The sequence below is a fragment of the Cyprinus carpio genome, unplaced genomic scaffold (genome assembly GCF_018340385.1).
Source record: "Cyprinus carpio isolate SPL01 unplaced genomic scaffold, ASM1834038v1 S000006580, whole genome shotgun sequence".
NCBI lineage: Eukaryota > Metazoa > Chordata > Actinopteri > Cypriniformes > Cyprinidae > Cyprinus > Cyprinus carpio.
Genome location: NW_024879235.1, coordinates 33,640 through 49,227, shown reverse-complemented (window position 1 = coordinate 49,227; position 15,588 = coordinate 33,640). Strand labels below are relative to the sequence as shown.

The 15,588-nt window shown below is 40.4% G+C and overlaps 1 protein-coding gene across 1 annotated transcript; it reads right to left on the bottom strand.

The window, feature by feature from the left end:
• Positions 1-2,095: 2,095 nt before the first annotated feature.
• On the bottom strand, positions 2,096-14,591 carry LOC122144035 (tripartite motif-containing protein 16-like protein). Its single transcript, XM_042754668.1, has 4 exons — positions 14,565-14,591; positions 14,352-14,403; positions 14,164-14,211; positions 2,096-2,765 (listed from the first exon to the last, which is right to left on the bottom strand). Exons 1-4 carry the CDS (start codon positions 14,589-14,591, stop codon positions 2,188-2,190), a joined length of 705 nt encoding a protein of 234 aa, XP_042610602.1. The 3' UTR covers positions 2,096-2,187.
• Positions 14,592-15,588: the final 997 nt, after the last annotated feature.

Below are 15,588 nucleotides of genomic sequence, written 5' to 3'. Positions count from 1 at the left end.
TCAAGATGAGTTTGTGCAAGCCCATAAAAGCATCTTTATATGGTTCCATAAGTAACAGCAATTCAGAAGTGTTTTTAATCACGTGTCCTTGTTTTGTTTTTCTTTAAAGCAAATGGCGGACTTGGTGCATCTCTGCCTTTAAATTTTCTTCAGTGATGCCGTAAAACTGTGCCGTGGGCAATAGTCTGTGTTATTGTAGTATTTGTTTGTTTAATGTTTTGTGTGTTTGGGTGAGGGGTGAAACACATCGTCTGCATCTTTAGAGAAGTGTCTCGTCAATTCACTAACCAGCCTTTCAGTAACTTGATAAAAGCAGTCAGTGCGCAGCTCATCATCAGAGCTGTGAGCACAGTGTATAGGAGTCTCATCGATAAAGTCCTTCAGTCGCTGGCTTTGTCGGGCATCTCTCCTTTGTGGTGGTGTGCTCTCTGATGCTAGGCCAACCTTGCCACACAGTTCATTTGCACGATTTTGTATGTCGCTCCAGTATTCCACTGAACGTTTTTCAGATAATGCTGTGACGACAGATTGGATCAGATCACTTGCTGAAGAGATGTCCAGATTGAGTGACTGCAGCTGCTCTGAAGCAAATGGTGACCCAGAAAATGCCTTTCCCGATGACGCTTCAGATTGGATGCTTGCATTAGGAAACCATCACTTTTTTGGTACTGGAGGGACCCTCCGTGGACATCATCCTGGGATGCCCCTGGCTGAACCAACACTCTCCGAATGTCAGATGGGATCCCTGTGAAATTACTTGCTGGAGCGAGGCTTGCCACCAGAATTGTCCCTCCGCGGTTCCCACACTGCTCTCGGCTCCTGCTAACCCCCAAATCAGCTCCACGCTCATCGAAAGTCTCGAACCTCAGGATGTACCCTCGATCCCATCTGACTTTGTGGCATACCAGGATGTCTTCAGCAAGCAGGCAGCAACCTGTTTGCCCCCACATAGCCCATGGGACTGTGCGATCGATCTGCTGCCTGGAGCCACACTCCCCAAGGGTAGAGTGTATCCATTGTCCATCCCGGAGTGCAAGGCAATGGCGGAGTACATCTGGGAGGCTCTCCATCAAGATTCATCCAAACTTCCACTTCACCTGCCGCCTCCAGCTTCTTCTTCGTGGGAAAGAAGGATGGAGGCTTGAGGCCCTGCATGGATTACTGCGCCCTGAACTCCACAAATAGTGAAGTTGCCGTATTTACTTCCCCTGGTCCCGGCAGCCCTGGAGGAACTTGCATTTTCACCAACTTGGACCTGCGGAGCACGTACAACCTTGTTAACTTGGACGAAGGTGACGAGTGGAAGATCACTCCGAGGCCACTACACATATTGGGTGATGCCATATGGCCTAGCCAACCCCCATCCGTCTTCCAGGGATTCATGAACGAGGTGTTCCAGGAGTTCCCCATTGCTTCATGATTGTATATATCGCCCGAACATCGCCACCACGTAACTCAGCCCTCCAGCAACTCAGGAAATACCACCTCTTGAGAAATCCACCGTATCACCATGCAGTTCCTCGGCTATGTCATCCACCCCGGAGAGGATCCAGATGGACCAGGGGAAGGTGCAAGCCCCTTCAGGAGTGGCCACTGCCTCCATCAGTTACGGAACTGCAAAGATTCCTTGGATTCTCCAATTTCTACCGACGTTTCATTAACAATTTCAGTCTCCTTATGGCACCCCTCACCTCCTGCTCCAACGGTATGCCCGGACCTGCGGAGCACGTACAACCTTGTTCCCAAATCCCTGTCCTGCACTGAAGAATTCAGCAAATCCTTTTTCTTTCATCATCCCGACCCGCAAGTATCATTTGTAGTGGAGGTAGATGCAGTTTGTTGCACTTAAGCCACCAAATACACACAAAATGACATCAAAATGGCTTTCCTGGTAAGCGTCCTCATAAACACAGTCAGTTTTGTCTTAAGTGAATTTAAACAGTTGTTGAGAAAGAAAACCATTGTGTATCAGTATTGGATCTGTGCATTGTGTCTTGTGACCCCAACCTAATAAAACTGTGTTAATAACTTTTGTAACTTTAATTTGTTTTTAATTCACAATTTATTCCATCTTTGCATATTTTTGAGACCAAAGCAGTTTCAGAACAATATTCAGGTCCTGAGATTAACAGATAATAATGGTTAAACAAATTACAATATTCAGTGATGTGATTATAGTCTCAAAAGTCATGGAAAAGTCATGGAAAAGTCATGGAAATTTACTGGTAAAAATGGGTTTGAACCCTGACACAGTTTCACTGATCCATTATAAACAGCAAACCCAGGATAGAGCGGCTGAGTGAATGTGGTCTGGACTGTGTGGATGAGGCTCATTGTGTCAGAGACGCTGTAGAAGGACAGAGTTCCTGCACTGTGATCCACAAACACTCCTATTCTACTGCTGATGGACTTCACAGAGAGATCAGTCTCTATGTCATTGTGTATGTATGAGTAACTGTAGGGAGAGCAGAACAAACTCCAGGACTGATCATTACGTCCAAACACGCACTCTTTACCTCCTCCCTTCCTGCTGATGCTCTTATATGACACTGATATAAACACACCTTTATCTCCACTCCACTGCAGCTCCCAGTAACAGCGTCCACCCACACTCTCTCTACACAACACCTGAGGCCAACAATTAAATCTTTCTCGATGATCAGGATACGACTGAACTGTTTTAGTGTCAGTAATCACTCTGTTTCTCTCAGACAGACGGAGGTATTTATTCACTGTGTTCAGATCCAGAGTTAGCCGATGGAAATCTGATGGAGATAAAAACACATTAGAATCAGGAATTATGAATCTGGGCCCGTGTGTATAAAACTTCTCAGAAATGCTCTTAAGAATTTTTGACAGTTAAGCTTAACTGAATTAAGTCTTAAGAATGAAGTCATAATTCTTAATAAAAAGTAGCACTTTTTTAAGAGAAGGAGCCTTTTATAAAGAAGCTAAAAGCAACTTTTTGTGTTCACTGAAGTGACACTTAAGTGTAGTGAACTAAGGACTACAATGATGTCAACCCAAAATGGCCTCCCTCGACCTCTGAATCAGCCAATAGTGAGCCTGCCCATGTGAAGTCACAGCAGCACAACACCAATCATTTGATGTATCTACAATAAAATCATTTAATTAAGACACTGAAATATTTTAATTTTTAAATGTATTTTTAAAAATTGCATAGTGTAAAATTATCACAAATTATTACTGATGCTTTGAAATAGTTTTCTATAGGTATCCTAAAGCCTGTTTCCAGCGCAGGAACTAGGGACTTTGGGCCAGTACTCTGTGTGTTTCCACTGCAGGAGCCAGGATCTAAATAAAGTTCCTTGCTAAAAAATTGCCCCTCAGATAGTCCCTGCTCATGAGGTAGTACTTTTTCAAAGGTCTGGAACTTTTAGGGGTGGGACTTGGGCACTGAGCATGCTGATTGGTTGAGCTCACGCAGCACTGCATTTCAACACCATATTCACATAATTTTCTAAATATTACAGTTACTGTGTCATGAAGTGTAGTTTAAAGAGTAGAATATAGTTGTTTTAAACTCAAATCTTCAGTTTATTTATAAAGACAGCATCTATTTAAAAATGTGCTTCACCGATTTTGGAGACGTAAGCTCAATGCGATCAGCAGTAGCTCAGTCCTCATGTTTCCCACTGAGTGTAGCCTCAACTCGGCTAGTCCTTCTGACATTTGCCACTGGCTCTGATGTCTCTGTAGTGGTTAAACATGAGATATAATTTGTTTTGGGTAAATCTAATGGGCAGTCTTTGGTGTCATGAATCTATTATTTGTTCCAAGTCATATCGTTTTGGCTGAGCACAAAGTCATAGGCAGTGGTGTTTGATATCATATTTTGTCTTATTATAAGTACAGTTAGGAAAATTGACTGACGTTATCAAGTACGCTGCTGTTTGCAGAGTTACCGGACTTGCGTCATCCTGTCCGTGGGAGTTTACAATCACGGGTCAAACTTGCAAAGTCCACATTACAGAGGACGTAAGTCCGAAATTTGCATACTTGGTATTGAAAAACACTCGCAGACCTGTGTCACCAGACCATTTGCCTAATTTTTTCAGTACTTTAGGCCGGGATGGAAATGAAGAGAGCAACAGGTCTGGGGGGAAAAACTTCCTGGGACAGATTGTTCCAGGGAATTTAGGTGGAAAATTAGCTCTATATTGGTCTCCTCGTTTGAGTCGGAGAAGTGATGTGAACATGAGTTCCATCGTTTGCTCCAATAACTCCAGGAAGGCCAACAATCCTTTGTCTTTGAATGTGTGCATTGTCAGTAAATCACACACAGAATTTTCCCTCCCATCAGCACTTTTATGGAATTGCGCTCTAACGCTAATTTGACCTGTTCAGTAAATCTGGCAATTGGTGACTTCCTCACCTCTTTTAAGACTTTTTTCAAAAGCCTAGCAAACAAAATAACTTTCTTGGACAAACCTGATCTGGATTCAAAGACTGTCCCACTGATCTATAATTATATGTACAGTTTTTTTTTTTATTGGTTTGGTACTATTTTCACAAGTAAGGTGTACATTTTCAAAACTCTTAGTACAAAACTTTAAACTGATCACACTTGTAACACCACTAATCATTCTTTCAAAACCTGATCTCATGATTTCATTGTAGTTGCGCATATTTTCATTTCACATATATAATCAATGTTTCAAAACACAAGATCACTGTGATATGTATTGAGGACATATGAATTAATCACCAAAACACAACAGTATGAACTTCTTTCAGTTTAGTACTTTTAACAATCAGTTCATTCAAGGGCAAACAATGCAAGATTCATGTTTCAAATCACCTTTGTTGCTGAAATAATTACAGTAATACAGGCAATAATTGTCATGTTGGAAAATACACTTACATCAAATAAATTGAATATATATGTTTAAAGTAATATTTTTTGTAAATGTATTTATCCAGTGTGTTATCAAAAGGTGTGATGAAGGTATGACATGGCCATAAGGTTTTGTGCTAGAATGGAGTTTACTGTCAATGCAGTAAATTTACTCACTGTCCCATATGACTAAATCTATATTATAGATTAATTTTTCAGATGAAGGGTGAGTTATGGTAATGTGCAGTCTTTACCATGGTAGTGCTTCTATATACAGTATCACAGGGCATAATGTAATGTAAAATGCAGTATTTAATGCTATCTATCTCCCTTCTTCTGATACATCTCTGATCAATCTCTGGTCAGTTCCTCTCCTTGTCCTGCTGTATGTTCACAAATTGCAAAACACACGATTTTACAAATGAAGACATCCTCAATGGAAGGTTTTAGGTGATTTTGTCAAGTTTTGCTTACTTCTGGGTACCAATTTGTCCCCAAAATATGGTCACAGTAAGTAGGTACACACACACACACACACACACACACAAAGGTTTTCCTATCATTACGGTGACATTCCATAGGAGTAATTGGTTTTACAGGTGCTGGTCATATAATTAGAATATCATCAAAAAGTTGATTTATTTCTCTAATTCCATTCAAAAAGTGAATCTTGTATATTATATGCATTCATTACACACAGACTGATATATTTCAAATGTTTATTTCTTTTGATGATTATAACTGGCAACTAAGGAAAATCCCAAATTCAGTATCTCAGAAATTTTGAATATTACTTAAGACCAATACAAAGAAAGGATTTTTAGAAATCTTGGTCAACTGAAAAGTATGAACATGAAAAGTATGAGCATGTGCAGCACTCAATACTTAGTTGGGGCTCCTTTTGCCTGAATTACTGCAGCAATGCGGCGTGGCATGGAGTCGATCAGTCTGTTAGTGTCCACAGGTTTTTTGATGGATTGGTTTGCTCTGATAGTGGCCTTCAGCTCTTCTGCATTCTTGGGTCTGGCATATTGCATCTTCCTCTTCACAATACCCCATATATTTTCTATGGGGTTAAGGTCAGGGCGAGTTTGCTGGCCATTTAAGAACAGGGATACCATGGTCCTTAAACCAGGTACTGGGTAGCTTTGGCACTGTGTGCAGGTGCCAAGTCCTGTTGGAAAATGAAATCTGCATCTCCATAAAGTTGGTCAGCAGCAGGAAGCATGAAGTGCTCTAAACCTTCCTGGTATACGGCTGCATTGACCTTGGACCTCAGAAAACACAGTGGACCAACACCGGCAGATGACATGGCACCCCAAACCATCACTGACTGTGGAAACTTTACACTGGACCTCAAGCAATGTGGATTGTGTGCCTCTCCTCTCTTCCTCCAGACTCTGGGACCTTGATATCCAAAGGAAATGCAAAATTTACTTTCATCAGAGAACATAACTTTGGACCACTCAGCAGCAGTCCAGTCCCTTTTTGAAGCGAGACGCTTCTGACGCTGTCTGTTGTTCAAGAGTGGCTTGACACAAGGAATTTTTTGTCTTAGACCATTGTGTTGCTTTCTTTTGTTCGTAGTGGTTCTTGAAGCACTGACTCCAGCTGCAGTCCACTCTTTGTGAATCTCCCTCACATTTTTGAATGGGTTTTGTTTCACAATCCTCTCCAGGATGCGGTTATTCCTATTGCTTGTACACTTTTTTCTATCACATCTTTTCCTTCCCTTCTCCTCTCTATTAATGTGCTTGGACACAGAGCTCTGTGAACAGCCTGCCTCTTTTGCAATGACCTTTTGTGTCTTGCCCTCCTTGTGCAAGGTGTCAATGGTCGTCTTTTGGACAACTGACAATTCAGCAGTCTTCCCCATGATTGTGTAGCCTACAGAACTAGACTGAGAGACCATTTAAAGGCCTTTGCAGGTGTTTTGAGTTGATTAGCTGATTAGAGTGTGGCACCAGGTGTCTTCAATATTGAACCTTTTCACAATATTCTAATTTTCTGAGATACTGAATTTGGGATTTTCCATAGTTGTCAGTTATAATCATCAAAATTAAAAGAAATAAACATTTGAAATATATCAGTGTGTGTAAAATGATTGAATATAATATACATGTTTCACTTTTTGAATGAAATTAGTGAAATAAATCAACTTTTTGATGATATTCTAATTATATGACCAGCACCTGTATACCGTCTCCCCCTGCACTATCCCTACTCCTAAACCCACACTTACGAACATTTTTTTTTCCCTCATTGGACCCAAAAAAGGACAATGATTTCAGATATTGCCATCTTTGTGGGTACATTTTGTAGGGTTTGCATCCCCCCCCCACCCTTACAAAAAAGTGATTAATAACTTAGATTTAACCCTTTAGAAACCCTTTTAGTGTAAATGTATTTAACTGAATGAGAAGTCATGCTAATCAATGAAAAGTTTGATAGTAATAGCTTTATGAAAGGCAGTTACTGTGAACGAAACATTTATATAGATGAAACACTTATTTTGTGTAGTGAAAAGGATATTTTGTGATTGTGTATATTGTACTAACGCAAGTGAAAATATGCTGAAATGTTTGAAAAAAGTGCACTTTTGATGATCTGTTGTGATATTAGTACTAAGAGTTTTGAAAATTTACCAATTGCTTGTGAAAATTGCGCCACAGCAATTAAAAACAACAACAACAAAATAAAAACTGTATATTGAACAGACTCTGCTTACTGTGTGATCACCGGTGCGAAACAAATGTAATTACTTCTTTCAGTTCTGCAGTTAGAGTATTGATCTGTAGAGGGTAAGTTATTACATTTCTTACTTGGTCAGTTATAAAAAGAATTGAGAAGTTTTTATTGTTTTATCAACTCCATATCATCATATAACTCCAATACATCATATCTTCATGAGAAAGTGTGTCTCCTCTTTGCTGCTATCATGTTACTTCTAACTAGGTTAGGAGACCTCTCCAGCTCTCTTAAATAATTTAGGAGCTTAGGCCAAGTCATAACACTCAGGAACCTTTATGAATCACTCTTATTCTTAAGTTTATGACTAAAGTCTAGACTAAAACTTTACTCAGTGCAGCTTTATACATACGGCCCCAGTTTGAGCTTTTCATGTAGCTGAACTCTTTATATTCAGTGTATCATCAGTGTCTCCGTACAGATGAACAGATATCTGTGCAAATCATCATCTACATCATCAATTATAAAACTCTTCTTTCTCCTTCTACAGGAAGAACATGAACACACTCAGAGAGTTCCCTTTCAATACTACACTTGTACTGCTTCTGCTAAGACGCTATGGGAAAAAGCCCTTTTTTATCCTGAACTGAAGCTTTTTTTCAATCACGCAGTGAAACTGCATTGGTTTGTGCAGTGTATTAAAAAACGAGTGTGTGTTACACATGAGGATCAGCCCCCCTTGTTACACAAGCAGCTTAATGCTCCTAGGCAGATCAAAGCAAAATATATATATATTAAAAAAAAAGCTACAAGCAGATTTGAGAGATTGCTAGCAGCATTTTTGATCTGCCAGAGTGTTTACACATAAAAATCATCAAAACTCCTCTTCTAAAGAGCGGTTTGATCTTTTTAGGTGGATTAAAAGAGAATGCTGTCACTAATGATTATTATCACTGACAGCTTTAAATTGGACAAGCATGGGCCATGCCCACGCTGAGGCAGCGTGCACAGGGCCTGACTGCTCTGCTACATTTACATTTACATTTAATTATTTAGCAGATGCTTTTATCCAAAGCGACTTACAAATGAGAACAATAGAAGCAATCAGACCAACGAGAGAACAACAACAGTATACAAGTGCCATGACAAGTCTCAATTAGTCTAGCCTAGAACTCATAGCAAGGTTTTTTCTTCTTCTCAAGAATAGGATAGAAAAGAAAAGAAAAGAAAAGAAAAGGTAAGTGCTAGTATTAGTTGGTCAGGTGCTATGAGAGCATTAAGTCTAGTGAAGCATTTTTTCAAAGCATTTTCAGGGAAAGCAAATTTCCTCTTCTGAGTGTGGGGTCCCCATACGGTGACCAGCCTCTCAATTTAATCCAACCCCTTGTCACACGGGCTGAGCCCTGGCAGGCTATCCCTGTAGTGCCATACTGGGTATTGGAGACAATAAAACGAGATTATTCACTGCAATTCGCTCAAATACCGCGCAATTCAGCTGCGTGGTTCCCACCTCCGTTTAGAGCAAAGACACACACGTCCTGCTCTCAGAGGTGATGAATTTGCTGGCGACAGGAGCTGTAGAAATGGTTCCCCCAGCTCAGAGAGAGTGAGGCTTCCACAGCCACTACTTCCTTGTCCCCAAAAAGGATGGTGGCCTCCAGCCCATCCTCGATCTCAGACACCTAAATCACTTCCACATGAAGAGGTCGTTCAGGATGACTACGCTGAAAAAGATCCTTGCGCAAATTCTCTAAGGAGACTGGTTCTTTTTGTTGAATGCATACTTTCTGGCCCCCCGCATTAGTGCATGGACCCATCTCTGTCCCCTATGAGACAGATGGGAATCCGCATCCTCAACTACCTCGACAACTGGCTCATTCTGGCCCAGTCGGAGGTAGAACTAGTATCACACAGGACCTCCTCCTCAGCCATCTGGAGTGCCTGGGACTCAGGGTCAATTCTGCCAAGAGCACGTTGTTCCCCAGCCAGCGAAAATCGTTCCTGGGAACAATTTTTGACTCAGCCCGAATGAGAGCTGTAGTCGCGCCAGAACGGGCTCTGGCAGTATGGAGGCTGGCGATCTCCTTTTGAGATTTGCACCACTCGTCCTCTCAAAATGTTTCAGAGGATGCTGGGCCTCATGGCGGCAGCATCACCAGTGCTACAGTTGGGTCTGCTTTGTATGCGCCCCCTTCAGTGCTGGTTGAAACCACGGGGTTCCATCCCATACGTGCGTCACGGACGCCTGCAGACCTGGTGGCCCCACTTTGGATGAACCAGCTGTGGCTATCAGAGCTGACTCAGCTATTGGTAGCGGCCCCTTGGCCCATTCTACTGAGACAGGATTTTCTCTCTCAAGCGAACGGAACAATATGGCATCCTCGCACCATCTTCTGGTTGACCATCTGTTTCCTTGGTGTGTGGTGGAATTTTTGATCGCATTACAATGCTTTTTTTCTGTCAAATCTGTTTGGAATCGGGAATTATCTGACTTGGGAGAAAGTGTGGTCTAACACTTATGGCCGAAAATATTGGCACCCTTGGTAAATATGATCAAAGAAGGCTGTGAAAATTAATCTGCATTGTTAATCCTTTTGATCTTTTATTTAAAAAAAAATCACAAAAATCTAACCTTTCATTGGATAATAAGAATTTAAAATGGGGGGAAATATTATTATGAAATAAATGTTTTTCTCTAATACACAATTAACAGCCCCCTTTTGTTCAATACTTTTTGAAACCTCCATTTGCATTAAATGTTTTCCGATAATGCCTGATGAGGTTAGAGAACACCTGACAAGAGATCAGGGACCATTCCTTCATCTAGAATCACTTCAGACCCTTTAGATTCCCAGCTCCATGTTGGTGCTTCTCCTCTTCAGTTCACTCCTCTCATTTTCTATAGGGTTCAGATCAGAGGACTGGAATGGCCATAGCAGAAGCTTGGTTTTGTGCTCAGTGACCCATTTTTGTGTGGTTTTTGAGGTTTGTGTTTGGATTATTGTATGGTTGGAAGATCCTAACATGGCCCATTATAAGAGTCAGTCACTTAGTGATTTTTTTATCTGTTGGTATTTGATAGATTCCATGATGCCATGTGTCTAAACAAGATGTCCAAGACCTCCAGCAGAAATATATGCCCACAACATCAAAAATACAGCAGTATATTTCATTGTACACATGGGGTACTTTTTATCCCTGTGTTCACCAAACCCATCTTGAGTGTTTGCTGCTAAAAAGCTAATTTTTTTAGTTTCATCTGACCATAGAAGCCAGTCCCATTTGAAGTTCCAGTCGTGTCTGTTAACTGAATATGCTGGAGTTTGTTTTTGGATGAGCTAGGATAATTTTTCTTGAAACCCTCCCAAACAACATGCGGAGATGTAGGTGCTGTTTGACAATTTTTTTTAAGGTTTTCTGACCCCGAGACTCAACTTTTTTCTGCAATTCTCCAGCTGTGGTCCTTGTAGACACTTAAGCCACTCAAACTCTCCTTCTCACTGTGCATTAGGACGATAGAGACACATCCTCAGAGATACTGTAGAGACACGTCCTCTTCCACGCAGATTTATAACATTTTCTGTTGATTGGAAATTCTTAATTATTGCCCTGATGGTGGAAATGGGAATTTTCACTGCTCTAGCTCTTAAAGCCACTTCACTAATTTGTGAAGCTCATTTATCTTTTGCTGCACATCATAAATATATTCTTTGCTTTTTCTCATTGTGATGGAGGATTAAGGGAATTTGGGATTTGTTTTCCCTCATATTTATATTTCTGTGAAACAAGAAGCCTTGGGTGGATAATTTCATGTTCATAATCACCCTGGAGTGCTCAAAATTGTGAATACGAATATATCGCATTACCAAATACCGTTGCGTATCTAAGGTGGTCTACACTCCGCTCAGAGCACAGGTCCTTATGCTCTCCATGCTTCCTCCCTCTGAAGAGGACAGAGAGTTATCTCTGCTCTGCCCCGTCAGAGCTCTGAGAATTTACATTGACCATTCGCCCCTTATAGGTGGTCGGAACAACTCTTTGTAAACTTTGTTAACCGCACCAAAGGGCTTCTGGTCACAGAGCAAAGACTCTCTAGATGGATAGTAGACTCCATCTCGCTAGCATACTCTTATTTGGGCCTTCAATGCCCCATTGGATTATGGGCCCATTTGACTAGAGGCATTGCCTTGTCTTGGGTATGGTCCAGTGGTGTGTCCATTACAGATATTTGTGAGGCAGCTGGCTGTGCCTTGCCGTCCACATTCGCAAGGTTTTATAACCTGGAAGTCCCGGCCTTGCAGGCTAGGATCCTTTCTGCTTGAAGAAACATGTGCTGTGTAAACAGATCTGGCAGAGAGCCCTAGGCCATATCACGCTCAAGCTCTCTGTGTTCCCATAGCGTCTCAGCAGACGCAGTACAAGTGTAGTATCGAACGGGAACGTAGTCGGTTATTAACCCTCTGGAGTCTAAGGGTATTTTTGGGGCCTGGAGAAATTTTGTCATGCCCTGACATTTGTGCTTTTTTCAGTTTATTATAAATATCTAAATGGCTAAAGTCTAATCTCACTGTAATCAGCACAAACTAGGCTATAATAATATGTGAGCAGCATGTATGTACATGATTGTGTTTTTGAGAAAAAAATGTTATGCGTGGTTAGTGAAAAACTAAAAATGTTAAATCACTTGAATAAGGCAATTAAAAACACATATAGAAAATTGGTTCCCAGGAATTTTGAGAACTGGAGCTTGTAGCCTAGAATTTTTTTTCTAAATGATGTGAAAATCATCTTGTTTACTCACTTACAGAAAACAATATATTGATTAAAATTTTCTAAGACACTTTTTTGTTGGTAAAAGTCATATGCGAGTAGGCGTCAACTATCATGAATTCACACCTGAGAAGACAAAGGCCTGCATAATGAGCTGCATAATGAGCCATTCAGTCAGCTGTGTCACTGAGAGGGGTGAGTTACAAGAAAGAATGTGAGGACAAAATAAATGTATATAATTTTATATGTTTGTAGTTTATTTAGAATATATTTAATTATCCCACAACATAATTTAATATTCACTTGTGAGTGCAGTTAAACAGTTTATTAGGAAAAAATCAAAGCTGACTTTCAAACTGAATTTTTTTTGCATCATTACTCCAGTCACACAATCCTTCAGAAATCCTTTTAACAATCTTATTTTCTACAAAAAAAAACATTTATTGTTATTATTATCATCATTATTATTATTATTATTAATGTTGAAAAGAGCTGAGAATATTTTTTTTTCAGGTTTTTTAGGGGGGATTAATTGAAAGAACAGCAATGATTGTTACATTTGTTACAGTTACATTTATTGTTACATTTATATTATTTACATCAAGCTTTTGAATGGTATAGTAGTGTATATTGTTTTATTGAAACTTCAAAATATTTCACTTGATTATACATTTAGTCAGGAATTATAGTTTGTAAAAAGTCTAACTAGTAAAATGTTTACACGTTATGTGAAAAACTAGTACAAGTATATAAATAAATAAAAAGAGACTTACTCATGTTTGTGATCTCTGCTGAATAAAGTGCTTCATTCTTTTTTCTGAGGAAATCCAAATCTCAAATCCTCAACCACATCACATCTTTTTGGGGTGAATTATGTCTTATTCCTCTCATCGCGAAGCAAACAGTAAAATAAAATAAACTAGAAGAACAGTCTCGCTGCGTTGTCTTCTGTTGTGTGGGCATATTCAAAAGCCGCGCGCTTCAGTGAAACATTTGAATCTCAAAAGCGCGCTCGGCGCGGGGGCGTGGTCGCATTAGAAGATAATGAAGGGAGACGTGAAAAACGGACATCGCGTTGTTTTCATATGGATTACTTTATCACAGAATATTTGTTTTCGGCAGCACTTGTTTAGTTTAAAAGTAGACATGTCAGGCTTTCTATAGATATCTCTCTCATGTCTCTGTGTTGAGGATTCACTGAGTTACAGTTCATTTTAATGACGCGTTTGTAACTGAAGATCAGCGCAGACAAAGGCTGCAGACAGCACTCCTTGTTTGTTATCTTTATTTTATAAGTGCACAAAGTTTTGTTGTTATTATGTCTGTATACAAAAAAAAGTAGACCCTTTACAGATTCGATTGATGTATTGCTCTTATCTGTACGATCAAAACTGAAAGTGTAATTTAAGTTCTTTTCGGGGTTATCAGGAGAAAATACCCCAAAACGCATATACGCGTTAATCGACTTCAGAGGGTTAACATAACCTCGGTTCCATGAAATACAGGAACAAGTACTGCATTGCTAGCCGTGCTATGTAGCTGCACGACTCAGTTGTCGCTTCAGCTGAAGTAACCTGAGAATCCTGTGGCGAATGCTCGCTTATATAGCCAGATACCCAGCCCATTCTGATGCTCTGCTGGTGAGCCATTGGTTGGTTTGTAATACGCTGCACAAACCAATGGTCATGCAGTTTCTCTACGTGATTGAAAAAAGGCTTCAGTTCAGGAGAAAAAGTTTTTTTTCCCATAGTGTCTTAACAGACACAGTACTCGTTCCCATATCTCAGGGAACCGAGGTTACGTTAGTAACCGAGTATGTTTTTCTGCTGGTTTTCTTGCTGACTTACATTGTAGGAAGTAGTTCCTGGTTCCGGGAACAATGTTGGTGAGTGTGACTGTGGAAATCAACAGACATGAACAGTGTGATTCTCATGATCCTGTATCTATTCCTAACACATTTCTAATATGATGTTCTCCATGATATGAGATGATGATGGACTGGTTTCTGAGAGCAAATGAATCTCCAGGACTTTACCTCTGTCTGAGATCTTCTTGAGCTTCTCTTTGCAGAAATTCCTCCAGTTTGTCTCTCAGCTGATGGACAGATTCTCTCAGAGCATCAGACGAGAGACGAGAGAACTGAAGAGATCATCATTTACGTCTGTAGATTCAGGAGGTGCTGAGAGAGACTGGAAACTCTACAGAAAACACAAATCAAACTCATCAGCTCCACACTTCACTCAATAACCTGCAGGAACATCAGATTTGACTTCATTGATCTTTAGTAACTCAATCCAGCACTTTCAGAGCATCAGCTTCATTCTTCTCATATTCATTACATCACATTAGAGCTACAGATTCTAGTATTTGTCACTTACACTATATGTGAACTTTTTAGGAAACGGTTTTGATGATAAAACATCTGCTTAGAACATAAATGTCCATCTAACAGCTCAAGCACATCAATGGAGTCTCATTGTAGGGTTGAGTAGATTTGATCAGGAAAAGCAGCTCAAAGGTATGATTAGATTGACCATTATTGATGACTTTTTCTCAAGTCCACTCTGACCCTGTTCTTGTAGATTTGTGTTACCTGCAGGAACTGGATGTGATCCTGTGTGTGTGAAAGCTGCTCCAGCTCAGCGTCTCTCCTCCTCAGATCATTGATCTCCTGCTCCAGTCGCTCCAGTCGTTCTTCAGCTCGACTCACTGCAGTCTTTTCCTGATCTCTGATCAGTCGTATCATCTCAGAGCGGCTTCTCTCAATGGAGCAGATGAGCTCATTAAAGATCCTCTCACTGTCCTCCACTGCTGTCTGTGCAGAGCGCTGTTAGGACACACAGTGATTCAGCTTCAGTGAGTCTGAACTGAGACGGAGACAAACTTCTCTTCTTCTCCAGACTCACCTTATGAGACTCCACAGTCTCTCTCAGCTGCTGGAGATCTTTCTCTCTCTGCTGGATTCTCTGCTGGAGCGTCTTCTGTGTCTTCTTCAGCTGTTTCTGCAGGACAAACAGATGAGAGTGAATCTCACAGAAAACTACTGCCACTAAATCATCATGTGAACTGATGAATCCAGTATAAGTGGAACCGATAGCTGATGTTTAAAGGTTTAAATTTGATCATTGATCATTTAACACCATCATACATAAATTCACATAAATATTAAGACCTGTTTCGCACTTGCAAGAGTAAGTGTTATAAAAGTGAAACTGACACAGATATAGAGCTGCACACTGACAGTGTTTCTGTGTAATTAAACTGTGGCTCTA

Excerpts from the sequence above, each read along its gene's own strand:
- LOC122144035 (XM_042754668.1), bottom strand. The coding sequence starts at position 14,591 with ATGAAGTCAAATCTGATGTTCCTGCAG. Across the intron at positions 14,404-14,564 it reads CAAATCTGATGTTCCTGCAG|ACAAACTGGAGGAATTTCTG; the intron begins GTTATTGAGTGA and ends ATCAGCTGAGAG. Across the intron at positions 14,212-14,351 it reads CAAGAAGATCTCAGACAGAG|TCACACTCACCAACATTGTT; the intron begins GTAAAGTCCTGG and ends TGATTTCCACAG.